We start from the raw sequence: 19859 nt of genomic DNA, 5'->3' as shown, positions 1-19859 counted from the left end.
TAATACGGCTATTTAGAATGTGAATAGCGATCTTCAAGTGAGGGTGGCACTACACGCCCACGATGCAGGTAAAACAAAGGTGACATGGTTTACTTTTTTGCAGATTTAACCTAATTTTAAAAGCTAATATTTCCGACAATGGCTGTTTTGAAAAGAAGAGAGATTATGGATTGTCAGCGTTTTTCATGTTTCTACAATAAAATTTCAGCGAGTTATGAACTAAAATACATGAGAAATATTTGCAGCAATGTGCCCTGCGATGGGCTGGCCCCCCATCCTGGGTTGTTCCCTGCCTCGTGCCCGTTGCTTCCGGGATAGGCTACGGACCCCCCGCGACCCAGTAGGATAAGTGGTTTGGAAAATGGATGGATGGATGGATATTTGCGGCATCGCCGATGATGCCGTCACTCCAGAGAGTTAATGAGCAGTATAAGGACTGTAGCTTTGTGAAGAACAGACTTCTTAGACACTTCTAATCATTTATTCTTTGACTGCGTCTTTGCCAAAATTTTCAGGATGAGGTGTGGGACTGGTTATCACCTGAAATTCCCTAAATGAGTATAAAAGAAAACATATTGCTTTTGGAATGTTGATGAAGAATGCTGTGTAACACTAGTCTGGTTCAAATTTTCAAAACAAAAAAGTCGTAATGGAACAATCCAACCTCAACTCTGGTACTTAGAATAATAGAAAATATATGCAAATACAATTAAAAATGGCCAAAATATGTGAATTATTTATGTCCATACATATAAAAATATAAGACATCTACTGTGAGCATCTCTCCTGTGTTGAATCTGCTGGTGCTACTTTAGGGTTCCTGAATGACTGAAGCTCTTCCCACACTGGGAGCACAGATAGGGCCTCTCCCCTGTGAGAGTCTTCTGGTGTCTCTTTAGGGCTCCTAAACGATTGAAGATCTTCCCACACTGGGAGCACTGGTAGGGCCTCTCTCCTGTGTGAATACGCTGGTGGCTCTTTAGGTGTCCTAACTGATTGAAGCTCTTCCCACACTGGGAGCACTGGTAGGGCCTCTCTCCTGTGTGAATCCGCTGGTGCTTCTTTAGGGGTCCTAACTCACTGAATCTTTTTCCACACTGGGAGCCCTGGTAGGGTCTCCCCTGTGTGAATCCGCTGGTGTGTCTTTAGGTTTCTTAAATCACTGAAGCTCTTCCCACACTGGGAGCACTGGTAGGGCCTCTCTCCTGTGTGAGTCATCTGGTGTCTCTTTAGGGCTCCTAAACGATTGAAGCTCTTCCCACACTGGGAGCACTGGTAGGGCCTCTCTCCTGTGTGAGTCCTCTGGTGTATCCTTAGGGCTCCTAAGTGACTGAAGCTCTTCCCACACTGGGAGCACTGGTGGGGCCTCTCTCCTGTGTGAGTCGTCTGGTGTATCTTTAGGGCTCCTAAACGATTGAAGCTCTTCTCACACTGGGAGCACTGGTAGGGCCTCTCTCCTGTGTGAGTCCTCTGGTGCACCTTTAGGCTTCCTAAGTGACTGAAGCTCTTCCCACACTGGGAGCACTGGTAGGGCTTCTCCCCTGTGTGAGTCACCTGGTGTCTCTTTAGGGCTCCTAAACGTTTGAAGCTCTTCCCACACTGGGAGCACTGGTAGGGCCTCTCTCCTGTGTGAGTCTTCTGGTGTATCTTTAGGGCTCCTAAGTGACTGAAGCTCTTCCCACACTGGGAGCACTGGTGGGGCCTCTCTCCTGTGTGAGTCTTCTGGTGTCTCTTTAGGGTTACTAAATGACTGAAGCTCTTCCCACACTGGGAGCACTGGTGGGGCCTCTCTCCTGTGTGAATACGCTGGTGGCTCTTTAGGTGTCCTAACTGACTGAAGCTCTTCCCACACTGGGAGCACTGGTGAGGCCTCTCTCCTGTGTGAATACGCTGGTGGCTCTTTAGGATTCCTAACACTCTGAAGCTCTTCCCACACTGGGAGCACTGGTGGGGCCTCTCTCCTGTGTGAGTCTTCTGGTGTGTCTTTAAGGCTCCTAAATGACTGAAGCTCTTCCCACACTGGGAGCACTGGTGGGGCCTCTCCCCTGTGTGAGTCTTCTGGTGCACCTTTAGGTTTCCTAACTGATTGAAGCTCTTCCCACACTGGGAGCACTGGTGGGGCTTCTCTCCTGTGTGAGTCATCTGGTGTGTTTTTAGGGCTCCTAAATGACTGAAGCTCTTCCCACACTGGGAGCACTGGTGGGGCCTCTCCCCTGTGTGAGTCTTCTGGTGCACCTTTAGGTTTCCTAAATGACTGAAGCTCTTCCCACACTGGGAGCACTGGTAGGGCCTCTCCCCTGTGTGAATCCGTTGGTGTGTCTTTAGATTTCCTAAATGACTGAAGCTCTTCCCACACTCAGAACACCGATGGGACTTCTCTGTTCGAGTCCGCCTGTGTGTTTTACAGTCTCTGTTTATATTGAAAGTCTTCTTACCCTGGGAACCCTGCTGTGCTGTCAGTGCGTCTTTACTGGCTTCTTCCAGGGTACTGAGTGTGTCTTTACTGGGCTGAGCGGCACTGGGGCCAGCAGAAGTTTGTGAATCCTGGGTTGTGTTGACAGATCCAGTCCTCAGCTGTCTGACATAGTCCTTGGGGTGAGGTATTTTGATATGTCTGTGCAGGGCAATGTCTGCAGTGTAGGAGGATGGATCCTGAGAACAAGCGAAGGTTTGGGCAGATTCATACGCTCTCCTTGCTGGGGGAAAGATGGAGACATCAGTCAGTACAGAGATGGAACAGGGTTAATATGGAAACGCAAGATGGCAGCGTGCACGGATGCAGCAGCCCGGAGCTCCCCATATAGATGCCACTTTTTCCACTTATTTTGTGTGTGTTAGTTTACTTTTAGTCACAGTGAGCCACTGTTTGCAGTTAAGGCAGGACCAGCAACACAGTCCAGAGGAAATTCTTTATATTGTCTTAAAAGGTTTCATCCCACCTCCAGCTCCCAACGTCACGGAGGAGCTACTCAGTACATCGGTGCCTGCCTGCCTGTCTGCCCGCATCACCACCCGGACAAAGAGTCAGCACAGGCGGAGTCGGGAGAGAAAGCAGAAGCGGGGTAAGAGAGCTGGCATTCATGTCAGGCTAAGGAACTTGCCGAACAAAGTGCCTCTACTCAGCCTGTTCATCACGAACACCCAGTCTATAGTTAACAATATAGACGGGCTGATTTTGTCGCAAAACCTGAACAGTTGCACTTCAGTTTTCATGGAAACCTGGCTCAATGCTAACATGCTGACTTGGCTATCGAACGAGCTGCCCGGACTGTTTACCGGGCGGATTGGACTACTGACCCCAGAAATGACAAAGGCTGCAGCGTGTGCATCTACATAAGTAACGCCTGGTGTACTTCCGCGGACATTACAGAATGATACTGCTCACCAGATCTGGAATGTATTACACTGAAGTGCAGACCGTTTCACTCCTACCTCCAGCAGAACTTCTCCCATATCCCGGGGGAGGCGGGGGACATTGAGTCCGAATGGGCCATGTTCCGTGCCTCCATTGTGGAGGCAGCTGACCGAAGCTGCGGCCGTAAGGTGGTCGGTGCCTGTCGCGGCGGCAATCCCCGAACCCGCTGGTGGACACCGGTGGTAAGGGATGCCGTCAAGCTGAAGAAGGAGTCTTATCGGGCCTTTCTGGCCTGTGGAACTCCAGCCGCAGCTGACGGCTACCGGCAGGCCAAGCGGGATGCGGCTTTGGCGGTCGCTGAGGCAAAAACTCGGGTGTGGGAGGAGTTTGGCGAGGCCATGGAGAATGACTTCCGGACGGCTTTGAGGAGATTCTGGTCCACCATCCGGCGGCTCCGGGCGGGAAAGCGGTGCAGCATCAACACTATTTATGGTGGGGATGGTGCGCTGCTGACCTCAGCTCGGGACGTTTTGGGTCGGTGGGGGGAGTACTTCGAAGACCTCCTCAATCCCACCGACACACCTTCCGATATGGAAGCAGAGTGTGGGGACTTGGGGGTGGACTCGCCTATCTCGGGGGTGGAGGTCGCTGAGGTGGTCAAAAAGCTCCTCGGTGGCCGGGCCCCGATTCTGTTCATAGTTTTTATGGACAGAATTTCTAGGCGCAGCCAGGGCGTTGAGGGCGTCCGGTTCGGTGACCTCAGGATTGGGTCTCTGCTTTTCGCGGATGATGTGGTTCTGTTGGCCTCGAGCCGTGACCTTCAGCTCTCACTGGAGCAGTTCGCAGCTGAGTGCGAAGCGGCTGGGATGAGAATCAGCACCTCCAAATCCGAGACCATGGTTCTCAGCCGGAAAAGGGTAGAATGCTCTCTCCGGGTTGGGGATGGGGTCCTCCCCCAAGTGGAGGAGTTTAAGTATCTCGGGATCTTGTTCACGAGTGGGGGAACGATGGAGCGGGAGGTCGACAGGCGGAACGGTGCGGCGTCAGCAGTCATGCGGGCGCTGCATCGGTCTGTCATGGTGAAGAGAGAGCTGAGCCAAAAGGCGAAGCTCTCGATTTACCAGTCGATCTACGTTCCTACCCTCACCTATGGTCATGAGCTTTGGGTAGTGACCGAAAGAACGAGATCACGGGTACAAGCGGCCGAAATGAGTTTCCTCCGCAGGGTGGCTGGGCTCTCCCTTAGAGATAGGGTGAGGAGCTCAGTCATTCGGGAGGGACTCAGAGTAGAGCCGCTGCTCCTCCGCATCGAGAGGAGCCAGATGAGGTGGCTCGGGCATCTGATCAGGATGCCTCCGGGACGCCTCCCTGGGGAGGTATTCCAGGCATGTCCCACTGGGAGGAGACCCCGGGGAAGACCCAGGACACGCTGGAGAGACTATGTCTCTCGGCTGGCCTGGGAACGCCTCGGGATCCCCCCAGAGGAGCTGGACGAAGTGGCCGGGGAGAGGGAAGTCTGGGTCTCCCTGCTGAGGCTGCTGCCCCCGCGACCCGACCCCGGATTAAGCGGGAGATGATGGATGGATGGATGGATGGATGGACATACTGTTTGGCCTTTAATATGTACGTTATCTTTTCTAATGGAAGACTCGACAACATCTGTCTTATCCACTGATTAGTACTTGGTCTGTGCATCTTAGTCCATAACAGAGCTATACATTTTTTGGCATAAAGCACACTGAGGTCTATAAATGCTTGTTCACTTCTACTATAATTATGTTTCTCTGGGTATAATCCCAGCAGAAAAAGCTTAGGTCCAGTACAATTTGTTTTAAAATTATCTTTTCAATTATGACTTTTACCTCTTCCCAAAATAATTGAATATTTTTGCATTGCCAAATACAGTGAAACAAACTTCCTCTAACTTCCTTACATTTTGTGCATATGTCTGGTATGTCTTTATTATATCTGTTTAATTCAACCGGTGTTACATACATCCGCATTACCCATTTATACTGTATAAGTTTAAGCCGTGTATTTATAGACATTGTGTGAACTTTAGTACAAGCTTCTTTCCAATCGTCTTCTAATTGCAAATCTTTCTTCCATGCATTCAACTTATATTGTGAATTCTCAGGTGAGTAAGCTGTTAGCAATTCATAAAATTCAGATATAATACCTTTTCTCAGATTATCCTTTATCAAATTTTTTTCTAAAGATGAAAGTGGAGGCCTACTAAGAGCATTATCTTGACTTACTTTAACGAAGCTTCTCAGCTGGAGGTATTTGAAAAAATGTTTCCTATTAAGACTAAATTTAAACTTCAACTCCTCAAAAGACAACATAATATCAGAGTCCGTCAAATAGAGATCTTGGATCATTTTAAGTCCCTTCGATTCCCACAGTTTGAACGTTGCATCCGCTCTTCCTGGTACAAAGAACTGATTCCCCCATATTGGACTATATTGAGATAATGAATGAGAGTCTTTTAAATAATTTTGTACATCATACCATATGTTTAACATATGTCTTACAATTGGATTTTTAGTTCTTTTCCGTAAATTTTTTGCTGTGTCCGAATATATATATGAAGGAAGAGGTAGGGTTAGATTATGAGATTCCATTTCTATCCAATGCGGAGACTCATTTGCTGAAAAATAGAACATAATAGACCTCAGTTGTGCTGCCCAGTAGTACCACAATATATTTGGACATTTTAAACCTCCTCTGTCAAATGGTAAATACAACAAAGATAAACGAAGTCTTGCCTTCCTATTGTTCCATATAAATCTGACAAACATGGCTTTGACTTTTGAAAACAAACCTGAAGGAGGCGGTAAGGGTATATTTTGAAATAAATAAAGTAGTTTGGGTAGTATGTTCATTTTTAAAATATTAATTCTCCCAATTACAGATACTGGTAGTGGCATCCATCTATCTATTGATTCATTAAATTCTACCATTAAAGGTTCATAGTTGGCATCAACAATATTTTCCAATCTTGGCAAAATCTGTACTCCCAAGTATTTAAACTGCTCAACAACATTAAACTGAGTTACCTCTAAAATTGGATTTCTTCTTTCATTTGAATTTAGCAGTAATACAGAAGATTTTGTGTTGTTTACCCTATAACCAGAGATATCACCAAATGTTTTAATTAGCTGCAGCACAGCCGGAACTGATTTACTGTTTTGACATGAATAGAATGACATCGTCAGCATACAAGGATATTCTGTGTTCTGTCTGTCCTATTGTTATTCCACAAATTTGCTGATTTGAACGTATTCCAATTGCAAGAGGTTCAATTGCTAGCGTAAACAACAAAGGAGAGAGTGGGCAACCCTGTCGGCAACCTTTATTAATTTTTATTGGTTTTGAAATATTTCTATTAGTCAAAATTTCTGCGGTTGAATTTTTGTATATTACTTTAACCCATTTTATGAAGCTATCTCCAAGTCCAAATCTTTCGAAAACACTGAAAAGGTAAGGTCATTCGACCCTATCAAAGGCCTTTTCGGCATCTAATGATAGGAGTGCTGTATCTGACATCTCTTTATTAGTGTGAATAATGTTTAATACCCTTCTTACATTATGGAATCCCTGTCTTCCCATTATAAATCCATTTTGATCTTTATTAATAATGTTTGGCAATATTTTTTGTAACCTTTTTGCCAAAAGTTTACATATTATCTTAAGGTCAGAATTTAACAAACTTATGGGTCTCATATTTTCACATTTGTTAGAGGGTTTACCTGGTTTTGGCAATAAGATAATTAGAGCACTATTCATAGAGGGTGGGAAACTACCTTCCTGAAATGCCTCCAGAAACATTTCCAGAAGAGGAGTTAGCAGTTTATTTTTACATTTTTTATACACATCTATTGGGAGACCATCTGGTCCTGCTCTTTTTCCTGACTTCATACTATCGATAGCCTTCCCTATTTCTTCTTTGTTAATTTCCATCTCCAGGTCTTCTTTATGTTCATCTGGGAGATGAGGTAGGGATAGTTCATCTAAAAACCTATTTAAATTTAGCATATTAGTCTCATTTTTTGCATCATATAATTCTTTATAGTAACCTCTAAAGGCACCATTAATTTCTATAGGATCCACTACGACCTCTCCATTTGTTATAACAGTTGTGATTGGTGTTTTTACCTCCAATTGTTTTATCTGCCATGCTAGTAATTTACCTGATTTATCTCCTTGTTCAAAGAAAGATTGTTTTAATCTCATAAGACTGGAGGCGGCTCTGAATGCAGACAGTTTATCATATTCAGCCCTTAAAATTAGTAACTCACTTTGTATTTGTGGATTACTTCTCTCATAAACTTTTTCCTGAAGAGTCTTTATTTTATGTTCCAACTGTATTCTCTCCTCACGTGCCTTTTTTGATTTTGAGCCTGTGTAACTAATAATATGTCCTCTGAGGAAAGCTTTAAATGCTTCCCATTTTGTACATGCAGAAGTCTGTGTAGTATTAATTTCAAAAAACCTCTTCTATCTGTTTTTCTATATATTTCACGAATTCTTCATCTTGTAACCATTTGTGCTGAAAGTGCCATTTAGCCAGGTCTTTTGTTAATCTTCTATCTACATATTCTATACAACATGGGGCGTGATCTGAGATCACGAAGTTATCGTAGAAGCTATTATGAATTTTAGATCGTAATTCTGAAGAAATTAAAAAATAGTCTATTCGAGAATATGTCAAATACATTTGAGTAGCAAGAATAAGCTTTAGCATGTGGTTTCAGTTCTCTCCAAATATCCAACAGTCTAAATTCACTGATTAAACGAAGAATAGCTGTTCTACATTTATTATGTGACTGATCCAATCCTGTGGATCTATCCATACAGGGATCCAGTGTACAGTTGAAATCCCCTGCTATTATGTATAATCCTGCTAATGTTGAAAGAGTAAGAAACAAATCTACAAAAAACTTAGGATCATCTGTATTTGGGCCATACAGGCTTACTAAATTTAATTTTTCTGATAATAGAAAACCTTGAATTATTAAATATCTCCCAAACTTATCTTTGAGTACTTGTTTCACTTGAAATGGGACTGTACCATGAACAAGGGTTATAACTCCTCTGGCCTGTGATGAGAATGATGCTGAGAATACACTACCCTGCCATCTCCTCCTTATCTTTATAACATCCTTTTCTAATAGGTGTGTTTCTTGTAAAAACACAATTTTGGAATCCATTTCCTTTAATTTATTCATGACTTGTTTAACTTTTCTGAGTTGTTGTAGACCTCTGCAGTTCCAAGAAACAAAATTAAGAGATACTCCTTGAGACACCTCTAAGAAATGATAAAGATAGATTACCTTGCAATAGAAAAATACAGGGAAACATGGCAAACCTGGATGCTTGAACCCACATCCAACACATTGAACATGAACTACACCTTTCCCACTCCCGTGAGATCCCCCCTAAAACCACCCTGACTTCCAGTATCACTAAAGACTGTTCCACACCTAGTGAGGATCAGTCAAACCACCCTTTGTTATCCTTTTAACTGAACACTCACTGCTGCTCTATCTTATAACATTCATCTGCAACATGCGCAACACGTTTACTTTAAATCTATACCACAAATTTCTTCTTATTATTAACTTAAATATAATATCACACGTGTCTGACATAGCCTAATCATAACGTGTATATTTGAAAGTATATCTATTTATTTATTTACTTATTTTTTGCACCAGAGTCTGGCTTCTGAACGCTAATACACTTTCAAAGTGCTATACTATGCGAATGTTCTACGTTCATTTTAACTCGCGCCAGTGTCCTCCTGAATTTTCTTGATAAACTCCCGCGCTTCAATTGGTGTATTAAAGCTACGGGTCTGTTCTTTGTAAGTTACCACCAGTCTGGCTGGGTGAACCACTCCGTGTCGGATTCCCAAGTCGCGCAGTTCCTGGCGGATTGGGTCAAACTGTTTCCTCAACTGGTGTATTCCAGTGGCCAAGTCAGCATAAAACCGAATTTGTCGGTTCTTGTACCGAATGTCTTTTTTAGCCCGTGCAGCTGCGATGACCGCCTGTTTATCCTTGTAGTTCAGAAACCTCATTATTAGCGTTCTTGGCGGCGCCTTGGAGTCCTTCATGGGTCCAATTCTGTGCGCCCTTTCGATAATACCTGAGGACTGTAACGTCACAGCATCCAACACCTCTGGGATCCACTTCTCCAAAAAGGAGCATGCATCTCATCCCTCGGCACCTTCCGGAAGGCCCACCATTCTTAAGTTATTCAAGCGGGGTCTGGTTTCCAAGTCCCCGAGTTTATCCTCCAGAGACTTGTTTTTTGACTCCAACTTATTTACTTTAGTTTGCAAGTGAGCAATGCCGTCCTCCGCGTTTGATATCCTCAATTCCGCCTGCGACACTCGTTCATTGCAGTCGATCATTTCCTTCTTCATACTTTCTATCGCCGTCATAATTCCATCAAATCTGGATGAAAATTCAGTTTTATGGCAGCTAATATTTCATCCGCCTTCACTCCTTCACCACTGGTCCCGTCCTCCGCCATATCTTCGTTACCTTTCTGTGTCTCACCGCAAACGCGATAAACAGTTAACTTCGGCTGCTTCGTCGCTTTGCTATTTTCTTTACTTACTTTGCCAGACTTCGACATTATATTATGAACATCAACACTATGCTACCACGTTTTGTTGCAAATGGCAGTATTCTTAGTAGCAAATTATAGTAATTAAGACAAAGCAGTGTGAGACACGTCTTCTCAGGTGGCCGCCATAAACGGAAGTCCTAAGAGCCTTCTTTACTCCATACGCAGTTCATGTTCAGTGTGCTATTCACACTGCAATCTCTGACGTGTCTGAACTGCACAGAGCACCAACACTACTGGTTTTGAAATGGCAACCTGAAGCACAAACTATTATCTCCAAATATGCCAAAACAATTGCAGTTTTGATGCCACATGCAGGTAGTTAAAAATCACCTGGTTTTGGAGGTTTCACACAATCTTTGCTCCTCCCATCAGTGTGTAACGGAAGCGAACCAGTCGGCTCCACCTCAGTCACATCCTGAACTTCTGCGCCCTTCACCTTCAGTCATAAAAACCAAACAAGGCAGAATAAGCCATTCATTTCCTAAATTTATACAGGCTGTTCTATTTGCTTAACAGAGAAGTAGGAGAAGAGAGCAAACTAAAGTTATTTTCAAGTCAGACAAACTACATTTGTGTCCTTTTCTGGCATAACCTATATTTAAACCACTTCAGAATGGACAGGTGACATTTGTGAAAAGACCCACATACACATTCCTTGTAGGGGCTCTCATTCGCAGTCCCTTCACCCACAGATATCGGGTATTCCCCCTCCTGTTTTTTAACCTCTCCGACTCCCTGCTGGGAAGGTTTCTGGTTTGTACGGCAGCTGGTTTTACTGCAGGAAGATGTCTGCTGAAACCAAAATGAAATGAAACACCATGAGACTGTGCCGGTTAACCAGTGTGTTGCAATGCACAGCCAGCAACAGCTTGTGTTGAGCACAAACAGACCTTAAGAAGTCTGGTAAAAATCTGATATTGCATGCTAGGATACTGTTTACAGATAGAATATGGTATTCTCTAAATCGAACACGTGCAATTAAATGTATTAATAGTTATAAATGTAACAAAGTATACATTTTTAAAGATTTATAAAATATAACTCTGACCGCACAGCAGGGGTTCTGCTCTGATCAGACCACCAGAATACAGGTTGGAAAACTCTTGAATGCCCAAGACACAAATGAACATTTCAGGTAGACTGGCCCACCCCAGGGCATATCCATAATGCTCCTACTTAGTGTTCCGTCATCTATAGGCGCTTTCAACATCGCTGGAATTTTTTCCAAAACCAGTTACCATTGTCGTGTTTATACTATAGGAACTCGGCCCGATTGTAGTTTCTTGGAGGCGGTTCCAGAACTCTTTTCTAGAACCTAGTCCAGACAAGGTATTATTCACTCAAACACAAACTACCGGGGAGGCACTTACAGTGATTAACTTGCTGAATGGTTGACCACAAGCACCAGCGCAAACTTGGAAGTTACATGGAAGTGCAGAAAATCAGAAGCAGCAGAGCAAAAATTGAGCAGACAATAGGGGTACAAAAATAAGTCCACTTATGTATCAAGTAATACAGACGCTCCTCTAACGGCTGTTCGTAAATCGTTATTCACGTCATTCAGTTACTTCATTTTTTTAAGGTTACCCGCAAGTACAAAGAACTAGGATGCTGGGAGTGTGCACGCTACGCTGCTGTACAGTGGGAATAGCGGCCAGATGTTGTACTAGGCGGAATTAATGCACAGAAAAAAAAATTGATGTTGCAGACAGGAAACGGGAGTCCAATCAACACAATTCGGACTTGCAGTCGTCTTCGTATACAAGTCTGAAAGTTTGTAAGTAGAGGTCTGTCTGTAAATTTCTTTACTGGTTATATTAGGAAAAATATAAAAAGGCAGTATCTCGTTTTAATCACGACTGACCACCTAATAAAGCAACAACTAACTAAACTTCTCATTCAGCCTCCATTGTTTTGGCATAGCAGTGAAGTTTCGTATGAAAATTGTGTGTGACGTTAAACTTACGAACTTTTTGCACCAGCCATGCCTTAGTATAAAGGTCCCAGTTCCTGCTGCATGTTGTGAAAGAGATACACAGAAATGGCCTGAAGGCACAAAAGTTCCTGGTCAAGACAGCCCAATGACTTAAAAACCCAAACCATGTCGCAGACCTTCAGTGTGAAAGTGCCTTATGCTTTAACGACACAGACGAATGCGTGATGCTGTGTCTGAAGGAATCACCCATCACAGCAGGAGTCCTCCAATTGGCAGTTTCATCTTGTCTCACCATGTTACCCGGGCTCCTTCTCAGAAGGTGAAGAATCAACTCCTCTGAATCGCTGTGTTTATCATCGCCCAGCCTTTCCGCCATCACCCTCCTGGATTGGTTTCTTCTCATGAACAATGGGGTGATGGAATTCAACCCTAGAGAAAATACAGTTGCAGACTATTGCACTCTTGGTACTCGTCCAAGTCTAATGCCGGAGACCGAGGCCTACCCATATCCAACATGGCCTGGTGGTTCCTCTTCATGTTCCTGTAGTGCACCTTCTCGCATCTCTGCAGCCGAATCCATTCAGTCTTGGAGAAATAGGCCCGGATATCCGCATAATCCTCCTGCATGGGGATAGGGCTCTCCATGAGGCTGCTTCATGCTTTACAGAGCAGGCACAATGACACTGAAAGGCCACTGCACCCACTGGCCATCCCAGATACAACAGGCCGTCCTCGGTTTTAGCTGCCAGTTCTCCCCCAAATATCTTACCTCATCTGACAAATTCATGCCCGAAGTCCTTTCCATCCTATGCGGCGAGAAAGTCCACGTTCCCACCTGTAATGGGTAATAAAATATCAAATATGCAGAGGTGGGTAGAGACGCACTACGGCGAGAGAAAAAAAAAACTTTGTGTTCAGCGAATATTTTGCAGCCTAACTTGAATGTATCTGCAAAATGAAATTCATGCTCTCCGGCATCTCACCTTTTGTTGACTTATTTCAGGCTGTTACCTGTAGTATTCAGCCATCCCATCAGTATTGTTTTTCGCCCCCCAAACCATTCCAGCTCAAACCACACCCAAGATCGATTTCATTGGATAACTGGAACCTCCATTCTCTCCCTGATTTCCATCATGATCATAAATTACTAACACTGTCTGTATTCAAATGATCAACCAAGAACATTCACGTGGTAGGGAATGATTTTCTTCACTTTCCACCAATGATGTTAGTTTGACTGCTAAAATTTTACTGCCGAATTTAGATGATGCTACACTAAATACAGCTGCTATTGTCAATAAGAAAGTGCTAGCCACACAAGAGGTTTTTTAAAATTTATATACAATTTTAATTTTGCCAAGCACTGTATTTATTTTACATTTAAACAAAATAGGAAATGCAAATGACAGAGTATTCATAACTTTGGGCAAAATATATAATAAATAACCCACATGTATTTATACAAAGAACCACTAGAAATTCTGACATTGTAATGTTACTTATAGCTAAAGACAAGTTTTCTTGACAGTTTATTATTCTCTACACTGAGAAGAGTCACATCCATCTTCCGCCTGCTAGCCCTGCCTTCCACATGCAGTTCATATCTGCACGGGCTGTTAGCCAATGCAACCTCCCCAAAATTTTGTTATCCATGCTGTAGTTGTTCCGTGTTGATTTTGATGATCAAAAAAGGAATATTCCTGCATTTTATTCTCTCCCCGAGTCGGAACAAGGTGGTGCTCAAAAAAAATCGATATGGCAAAATATCGTGACATACTTAGACAATAAATGCATCAATACAGAGAAACTGGCCATGTCGATACAGCACAAGAACTTTTATTTGGCAGGCTATCCAATGGTGCAACAGCAGTTCTGAAAGTGCAGTGGGCAGTGCAGTGCTCAATGCAGCTGCAGTGTGCCAATCAGGAGCGTAGGATTTATGGCGTGTTCAATTATTTCTCTCTGACTCGGAACTCGGACGAAAACGTCACGAATCGGCAAGAAAAACGTCACTTCCCGTCGGAAACACGCCTCTTATGACGTTGATGTCGGACAGAATTTTTTGTCCGAGTTCCCATGTGACGTAACTTCAACATGGCGGCTTACACGCTCAACAGTAATTCTATTTTACAAATCTTTAAGAATGTTTATTTTGTTAAATGTATTAATGGTTATAAATGTAATTGCACGTGGTCTATTTAGAGAATACCATATAATGGCTGTAAACGATATTCTAGCATGCAATATCAGATTTTTACCAGACTTGTTAGTGTCTTTGGTTTGTTTGTAGTTTGCCTCTCGAAAAAAAAAAATATATACATATATAATAAAAATAATAAATTGTATTTGTATTGCACTTTATATTCCAGCAATCTCAAAGTGCTACAAAAGTAGAAGAGTAGTGTAATAAAAATACTATAAAATATAATAATAATATAAACAATATAAAATACAAAGACTAGACTATAAAGAGTAAAAAGCAAAACTAAATGTCTTTCAAAAAAGTCAGGGAGGGTGTTCCACAGCCTTGGTGCCACAGGCGAAAAGGCCCTATCACCCATGCTACGGAGCTTGGTTCTGGGGACTTGGAGGATGTTAGTGTGTACAGAGCGGAGTGTGCGTGAGGAGGTATGGGGGGTGAGGAGTTCTTGTAAGTAAAGGGGGGCATGTCCATAGATGCACTGATGGGTGAGAAGGGAGACCTTGTACTCTATCCTGAGCGGGACAGGGAGCCAATGAAGCGTTTTCAGGATGGGGGTGATGTGATCATGCTTTCGCACCCTCATCAGGATCCTGGCAGCACTGTTCTGAATATACTGAAGTCTCTGAATTTTCTTGCCAGGAATCCCAATGAGGAGTGCATTACAGTAATCCAACCTATATATATCGCTATGGACCTACTAAAATATTATAAAGCTTTTAATGCAGCTTGACTAGTTTGTGTTTCTTGTTTGTTTGTCTCTCGGAAAAAAAGAATCTCGCTCCAAATCAACAAAAATATAAAGCGACAACACACAACAGCGTGTTCGTGGAGGGAGCCATGTGTAGCTGGAATGGAAGATTATCGGACGTGATGTCCCGTACCTCGGAACTTCGGAGAGATAATCGATCGTAGCATAGGGTCATTTATTTGCACACATTATATTTGTTGGATTATTTGGAGAGAATATTTTAAATTTAGATTTGGTTCTTTGCCTGTACCGTTGTTCGGAAAAACCCGCCACTGAGGGCTTGTCGATTTTCTGATTTAGCAAACCAACTTGCTACTCCAGTACTCTTTTTTTCTAGATACTCATTTACTCTCACTCAAGAAGGAGATCGTTGAGTACTCTTAAGCCGACTTCGGTTATTACAATATTGAAGTAACATTCTTTTTACTTGAATACAGAATTTGACTACTCTTTTTGTCTGCAAACATATAAGCATGTTTTCCGTAACTAAAGGACTCCCGGCGGAATGCGAAACTAGCTAGCTACATTAACAGTCACAGCAACGAACCCATTCCCCACAAACGCCTTACCGTGCCGCTGATGTTTCCTACTGTTAGTGACTAGAAAGTGGTTTCCCTTAACGGTATTATGCTGCGTCGCTTTCAGCCATAAACATAAGCCCACGACTGTAACGTCTGCTGACCGCTGCAGCCTGACGGAATTATGGCGGCGCCTCCCCATCCTTTGGAATTCGCTCGCTCCGCGCGCCGCATCCTAATTGGAGGGCAGTGTAGGTGCGCACCCCCTGTCTGGAGCGCGTACAGCTCTTTACTTGGATTACAAGGGGGAAACGATGTAGTTCAATCCATCTAATTGTGCAACAGAAATATTAAATGGCGTATGCACATTTAGAAGACGTTTATCACTGTTTCGCGGCATTTAACCCATGTAAAACTGATAAACTATGCGATTACATGTAAACAATGACCCGGGACGAGAACATAGGTTATTTATTTCTCGCGTCATTAGTTTACTAATTTATGATCAAGGAATTAAGTCCAGTGATGGGCTGGCCCCCCATCCTGGGTTGTTCCCTGCCTTGTGCCCATTACTTGCGGGATAGGCTCCGGACCCCCCGCGACCCTGTAGGATAGCGGTTTGGAAAATGGATGGATGGATGGAATTAAGTCCTTGGCTTTATTAACCAAAGAAAATTACACAATATGATTTCTTATACATATTTAGTAATTAATTTTTCTCCACAATGAAGAGAATGTCCTGGTACAGTGATCTGAAATACCTAAATACATAAAATATTTGTGTTTATGATGGCTTACCTGCCAGGAAATACAGTCCATTGTCTCATTTGATTCTGTCACAAAATGCTGTTAGCAACCAACACATTGAACGAACTACATAATAATTACTTAATTTCATAAATGCCATATCAGTGCAACACGCAGGGGGTGAGGGTTTTGCTGTGCGTGTTGTGCTCGCGCGCGCAAACAAATATTTACTGAAAAAGCTTGTTTTTTTAGTTTTAATGTTTTTGCTTGTTGCTAAATGCTGCTCACTATACTTCCTACGGTTATTAAATGTAATTACATAATCCGGTCCAACTTATTTAAAAGAAACTAACAAAATACAACTAAATTGTCTTAATTATTCCTTAAACTCTATTGGTTTAAAAATGTATGCTATTCTGTCATACACCGTTTAAGTTATAGTACTTTATTCCATTTATTAGCCAACTGTAGCTAAATTTCGATAATTGTAAAGAAACAAATCAGGAATGCGGTGTTGAAAAAGATGGACTTTTATTAAATTAGAAATAGATTATTTATACTATTACAGATAAGACAGATTAATAGAGTTAATGTACTTTCTACCAGGAAGCGTTGCTGGCTGTGTGGTTCCCATACACAGGTTCTGCGGCTAAACAGTGTGTTATAGGATCTTCACTGTAGTCTCGCTGCTACAGTTTGTCGGCTGGCGGCCATGTTTGATGCCGCGACTCTATGCGCATGCGCTACTGGTGAGAGAATGCTGTGTTATGATTGCAAAGCAAAGTTACTCCTTACAACACTATGCAGAAAATGCTTCATTGCGAGGATTTTATGTGAACGGGGATTATTCTGACGGAGAAACGATCGAGACATTCAGGAGAAGCAACTACTTCTCTAAAGGGTACAACTTCATCTGACATGTAGATTCCTATGACAAACTTAAAACATTTGGTGTGTGCATTAATGGGTGCATTGACGGATTCTCCTGAAAGAAAGATGAACTGGCTTAATGCATACACAACCAGCAGTAATCCAAAACCGATTGGAGGTTATTATATTGAAGCGGTGCAGCGTTTAGGGTGATGCCCAAGAATAGTGAGGGACGATCTCGGAACAGAAAACGGACACATCATCTCCCTGGTGTTTTGTGACATTTTTCTCTCATAGGTTTGCCCTGTTTGTATCCCGTTTGATTTTGTTCTTAATTTTCCCTAGTGTAGTCGGGGCTCTGTTATATCCCATATCTTCTAAAGCAGTTTTTGTGCTAGCTAATTGTATACCCCAACTGTTTCCTGTTAACCCATGTTCCTTTTTGATTGGTTGATCTGATTATGAGTTATACCTGACCTTTGTTTGCTCTGATTCCCTGTGTGTATGTAAGTGCTTGGCCTGACTCAGTTTGTTAGTCAGTGATTGTATTATGTGCAAGTGCCCCTGCCCCCATCCCATCCCCTGAATTTATTTCCTTTCCGTATCTTACAGTTTATTCCTGGTTAGTTCTGTTTCCCTGCTTGTGTTATTTAGTTTCTTAGTCCTGTAGTTTTCCCCAGATTGTTTTGACCCCTTGTTGTCCTCTTGGTGTCATTGTTTACCCCAGTGTGTTCAGTTTCTCTAATAAAACCATTGTCTTGGAGCCACAAAGTGGATCGTCGCCTTTTCCTGCCTGCACCATGCCACGAGTCCATGACAGGTACATATTTGTGGATTGCCTGCTGTGGGATACAAATAAAATAACTTCCATATCCCATATGGTGGTGCATAACATCGCAAATATCCAAATGATGAAAAAATACTGCCGTAAATAATGTATTTTCTAACAATGGTACTTTTGGGGGAACTGGAAAACAAATGAAATTGGTGTGGTGCTTCCAGACATCCGTTTCGTTGAATAAATGCAGAATTGAATTCATATTTGTCTGTCCAGGGTTTGCCAGAAAATGTCATCTTGTGTACATATGCATGGAGGTGGTGTACATGTGCAGTACCAGAGGTAATATTTTTGGTAGACGTCACATTTTTGGTAGCGACAGACTGTACAGACAGCTGTCACTCAATTGCACTTTCATTTTATATGGAGGGATAGGGTGTGCACTGAACGTTCTAGAGAAACCAGAAATGGGGGCCTACAAGCCATTGATTTTCAGGCGATTCATGAAACACTTAAAATTAATTGGCTGAAACTGAAAGCTATCTTCTTTTCACCAATAAGTTTCATTACCACAAGTTTACCCCCTATACAACTTCCATTTATAACAGGTACATTTTGCATAGATACAAGTCCTTCTATATAAGTGAATGGTTTGAAGCTGGGGTCTGCTTAGTTGCCCATTTCCTAGATGAGAGCAGCAATATTTACAATGTAACATATTTGATTCTGATATATTTTTTGTACACATAAGCAATTTGATCGTTTAGTTTAAAGTCATCCCACCTGCAGTCTTGTTGATGGTAAAAGAATCACTAATTCAACTACACCACCTGCTCTTATTTTACCATCTCTTCTGGTGAATGGATGTGACATACTCAGTGGTAACATCTCAAATAAATCATTGTGGCTCATATTCATTGACAGTCTGTTCCATGCACAAATAGGAATTCAATTGAAATAGATGGCGCATCGATTACATTCACTTTCCAGTTTCCCCGAAAGTAAAAGAAACTCTCTTCAAAAATCCAAGTAATGCGTACCCCTCAAATGAATTACGAAAATGGTTTAATGAGTCCGCCAGGGCTGATGTGTGTGGAGCTTGCATGTTCTCCCAGTATTGTCATGGGGTTTCCTCTGCATGCTCTGGTTTCCCTCCATAGTCCAAAAACATGCTGAGGCTAATTGGAGTTGCCAATTTGCTCATAGGTGTGCAGTGCGAATGATTGGTGTGTGTTTGCGCCGTGATGGGTTGGCACTCCATCCTAGGTGGTTCCCTGCCTTACACCTGTAGTTTCCAGGATAGGCTCCGGACCCCCTGCAGCCCTGAATAAGTGGTTTCAGAAGATGGATGGATGGTTTAATCCTCTGAGGTCTATGGGTAGGGAACACACTTTCACTGACTGGGGCATGGTCACACATTTCATTCCATTTGAATGTCCGGTAATACGGCTATTTAGAATGTGAATAGCGATCTTCAAGTGAGGGTGGCACTACACGCCCACGATGCAGGTAAAACAAAGGTGACATGGTTTACTTTTTTGCAGATTTAACCTAATTTTAAAAGCTAATATTTCCGACAATGGCTGTTTTGAAAAGAAGACAGATTATGGATTGTCAGCATTTTTCATGTTTCTACAATAAAATTTCAGCGAGTTATGAACTAAAATACATGAGAAATACTTGCAGCATCGCCGATGATACCGTCACTCCAGAGAGTTAATGAGCAGTATAAGGACTGTAGCTTTGTGAAGAACAGACTTCTTAGACACTTCTAAGTGTCTAAGTGTTATTCTTTGACTGCATCTTTGTCAAAATTTTCAGGATGAGGTGTGGGACTGGTTATTACCTGAAATTCCCTAAATGAGTATAAAAGAAAACATATTGCTTTTGGAATGTTGATGAGGGATGCTGTGTAACAGTAGTCTGGTTCAAATTTTCAAAACAAAAAAGTCGTAATGGAACAATCCAACCTCAACTCTGGTACTTAGAATAACAGAAAGTATATGCAAAGAACAATTAAAAATGGGCAAAATATGTGAATTATTTATGTCCATACTTATAA

The 19859-nt window shown here is 42.5% G+C and overlaps 2 protein-coding genes across 2 annotated transcripts in view; both read right to left on the bottom strand.

Moving 5' to 3' along the window:
• Positions 1–467: 467 nt before the first annotated feature.
• Positions 468–19859, bottom strand: part of LOC125716000 (zinc finger protein 431-like) — a 40017-nt gene continuing 20625 nt past the window's right edge. Inside the window, 4 exon segments of the mRNA XM_048988204.1 lie at positions 468–1116; positions 1118–2696; positions 10328–10433; positions 10646–10789. Of these exon segments, the coding sequence (XP_048844161.1) occupies positions 807–1116; positions 1118–2696; positions 10328–10433; positions 10646–10789 (2139 nt within the window). The 3' untranslated portion in view covers positions 468–806.
• Positions 12068–15594, bottom strand: LOC125716007 (histone-lysine N-methyltransferase PRDM9-like). The gene is made up of 4 exons (XM_048988213.1): positions 15454–15594; positions 12703–12768; positions 12437–12554; positions 12068–12362 (listed from the first exon to the last, which is right to left on the bottom strand). The coding sequence occupies exons 2-4, from the start codon at positions 12736–12738 to the stop codon at positions 12112–12114; spliced, it is 405 nt and encodes a 134-aa protein (XP_048844170.1). The 5' UTR covers positions 12739–12768; positions 15454–15594; the 3' UTR covers positions 12068–12111.

Source organism: Brienomyrus brachyistius, chromosome 20 (genome assembly GCF_023856365.1).
Source record: "Brienomyrus brachyistius isolate T26 chromosome 20, BBRACH_0.4, whole genome shotgun sequence".
NCBI classification, from domain to species: Eukaryota; Metazoa; Chordata; class Actinopteri; order Osteoglossiformes; family Mormyridae; genus Brienomyrus; species Brienomyrus brachyistius.
The sequence above is the reverse complement of the archived record's forward strand: the minus strand, read 5'-3'. Positions and strand labels throughout refer to the sequence as shown.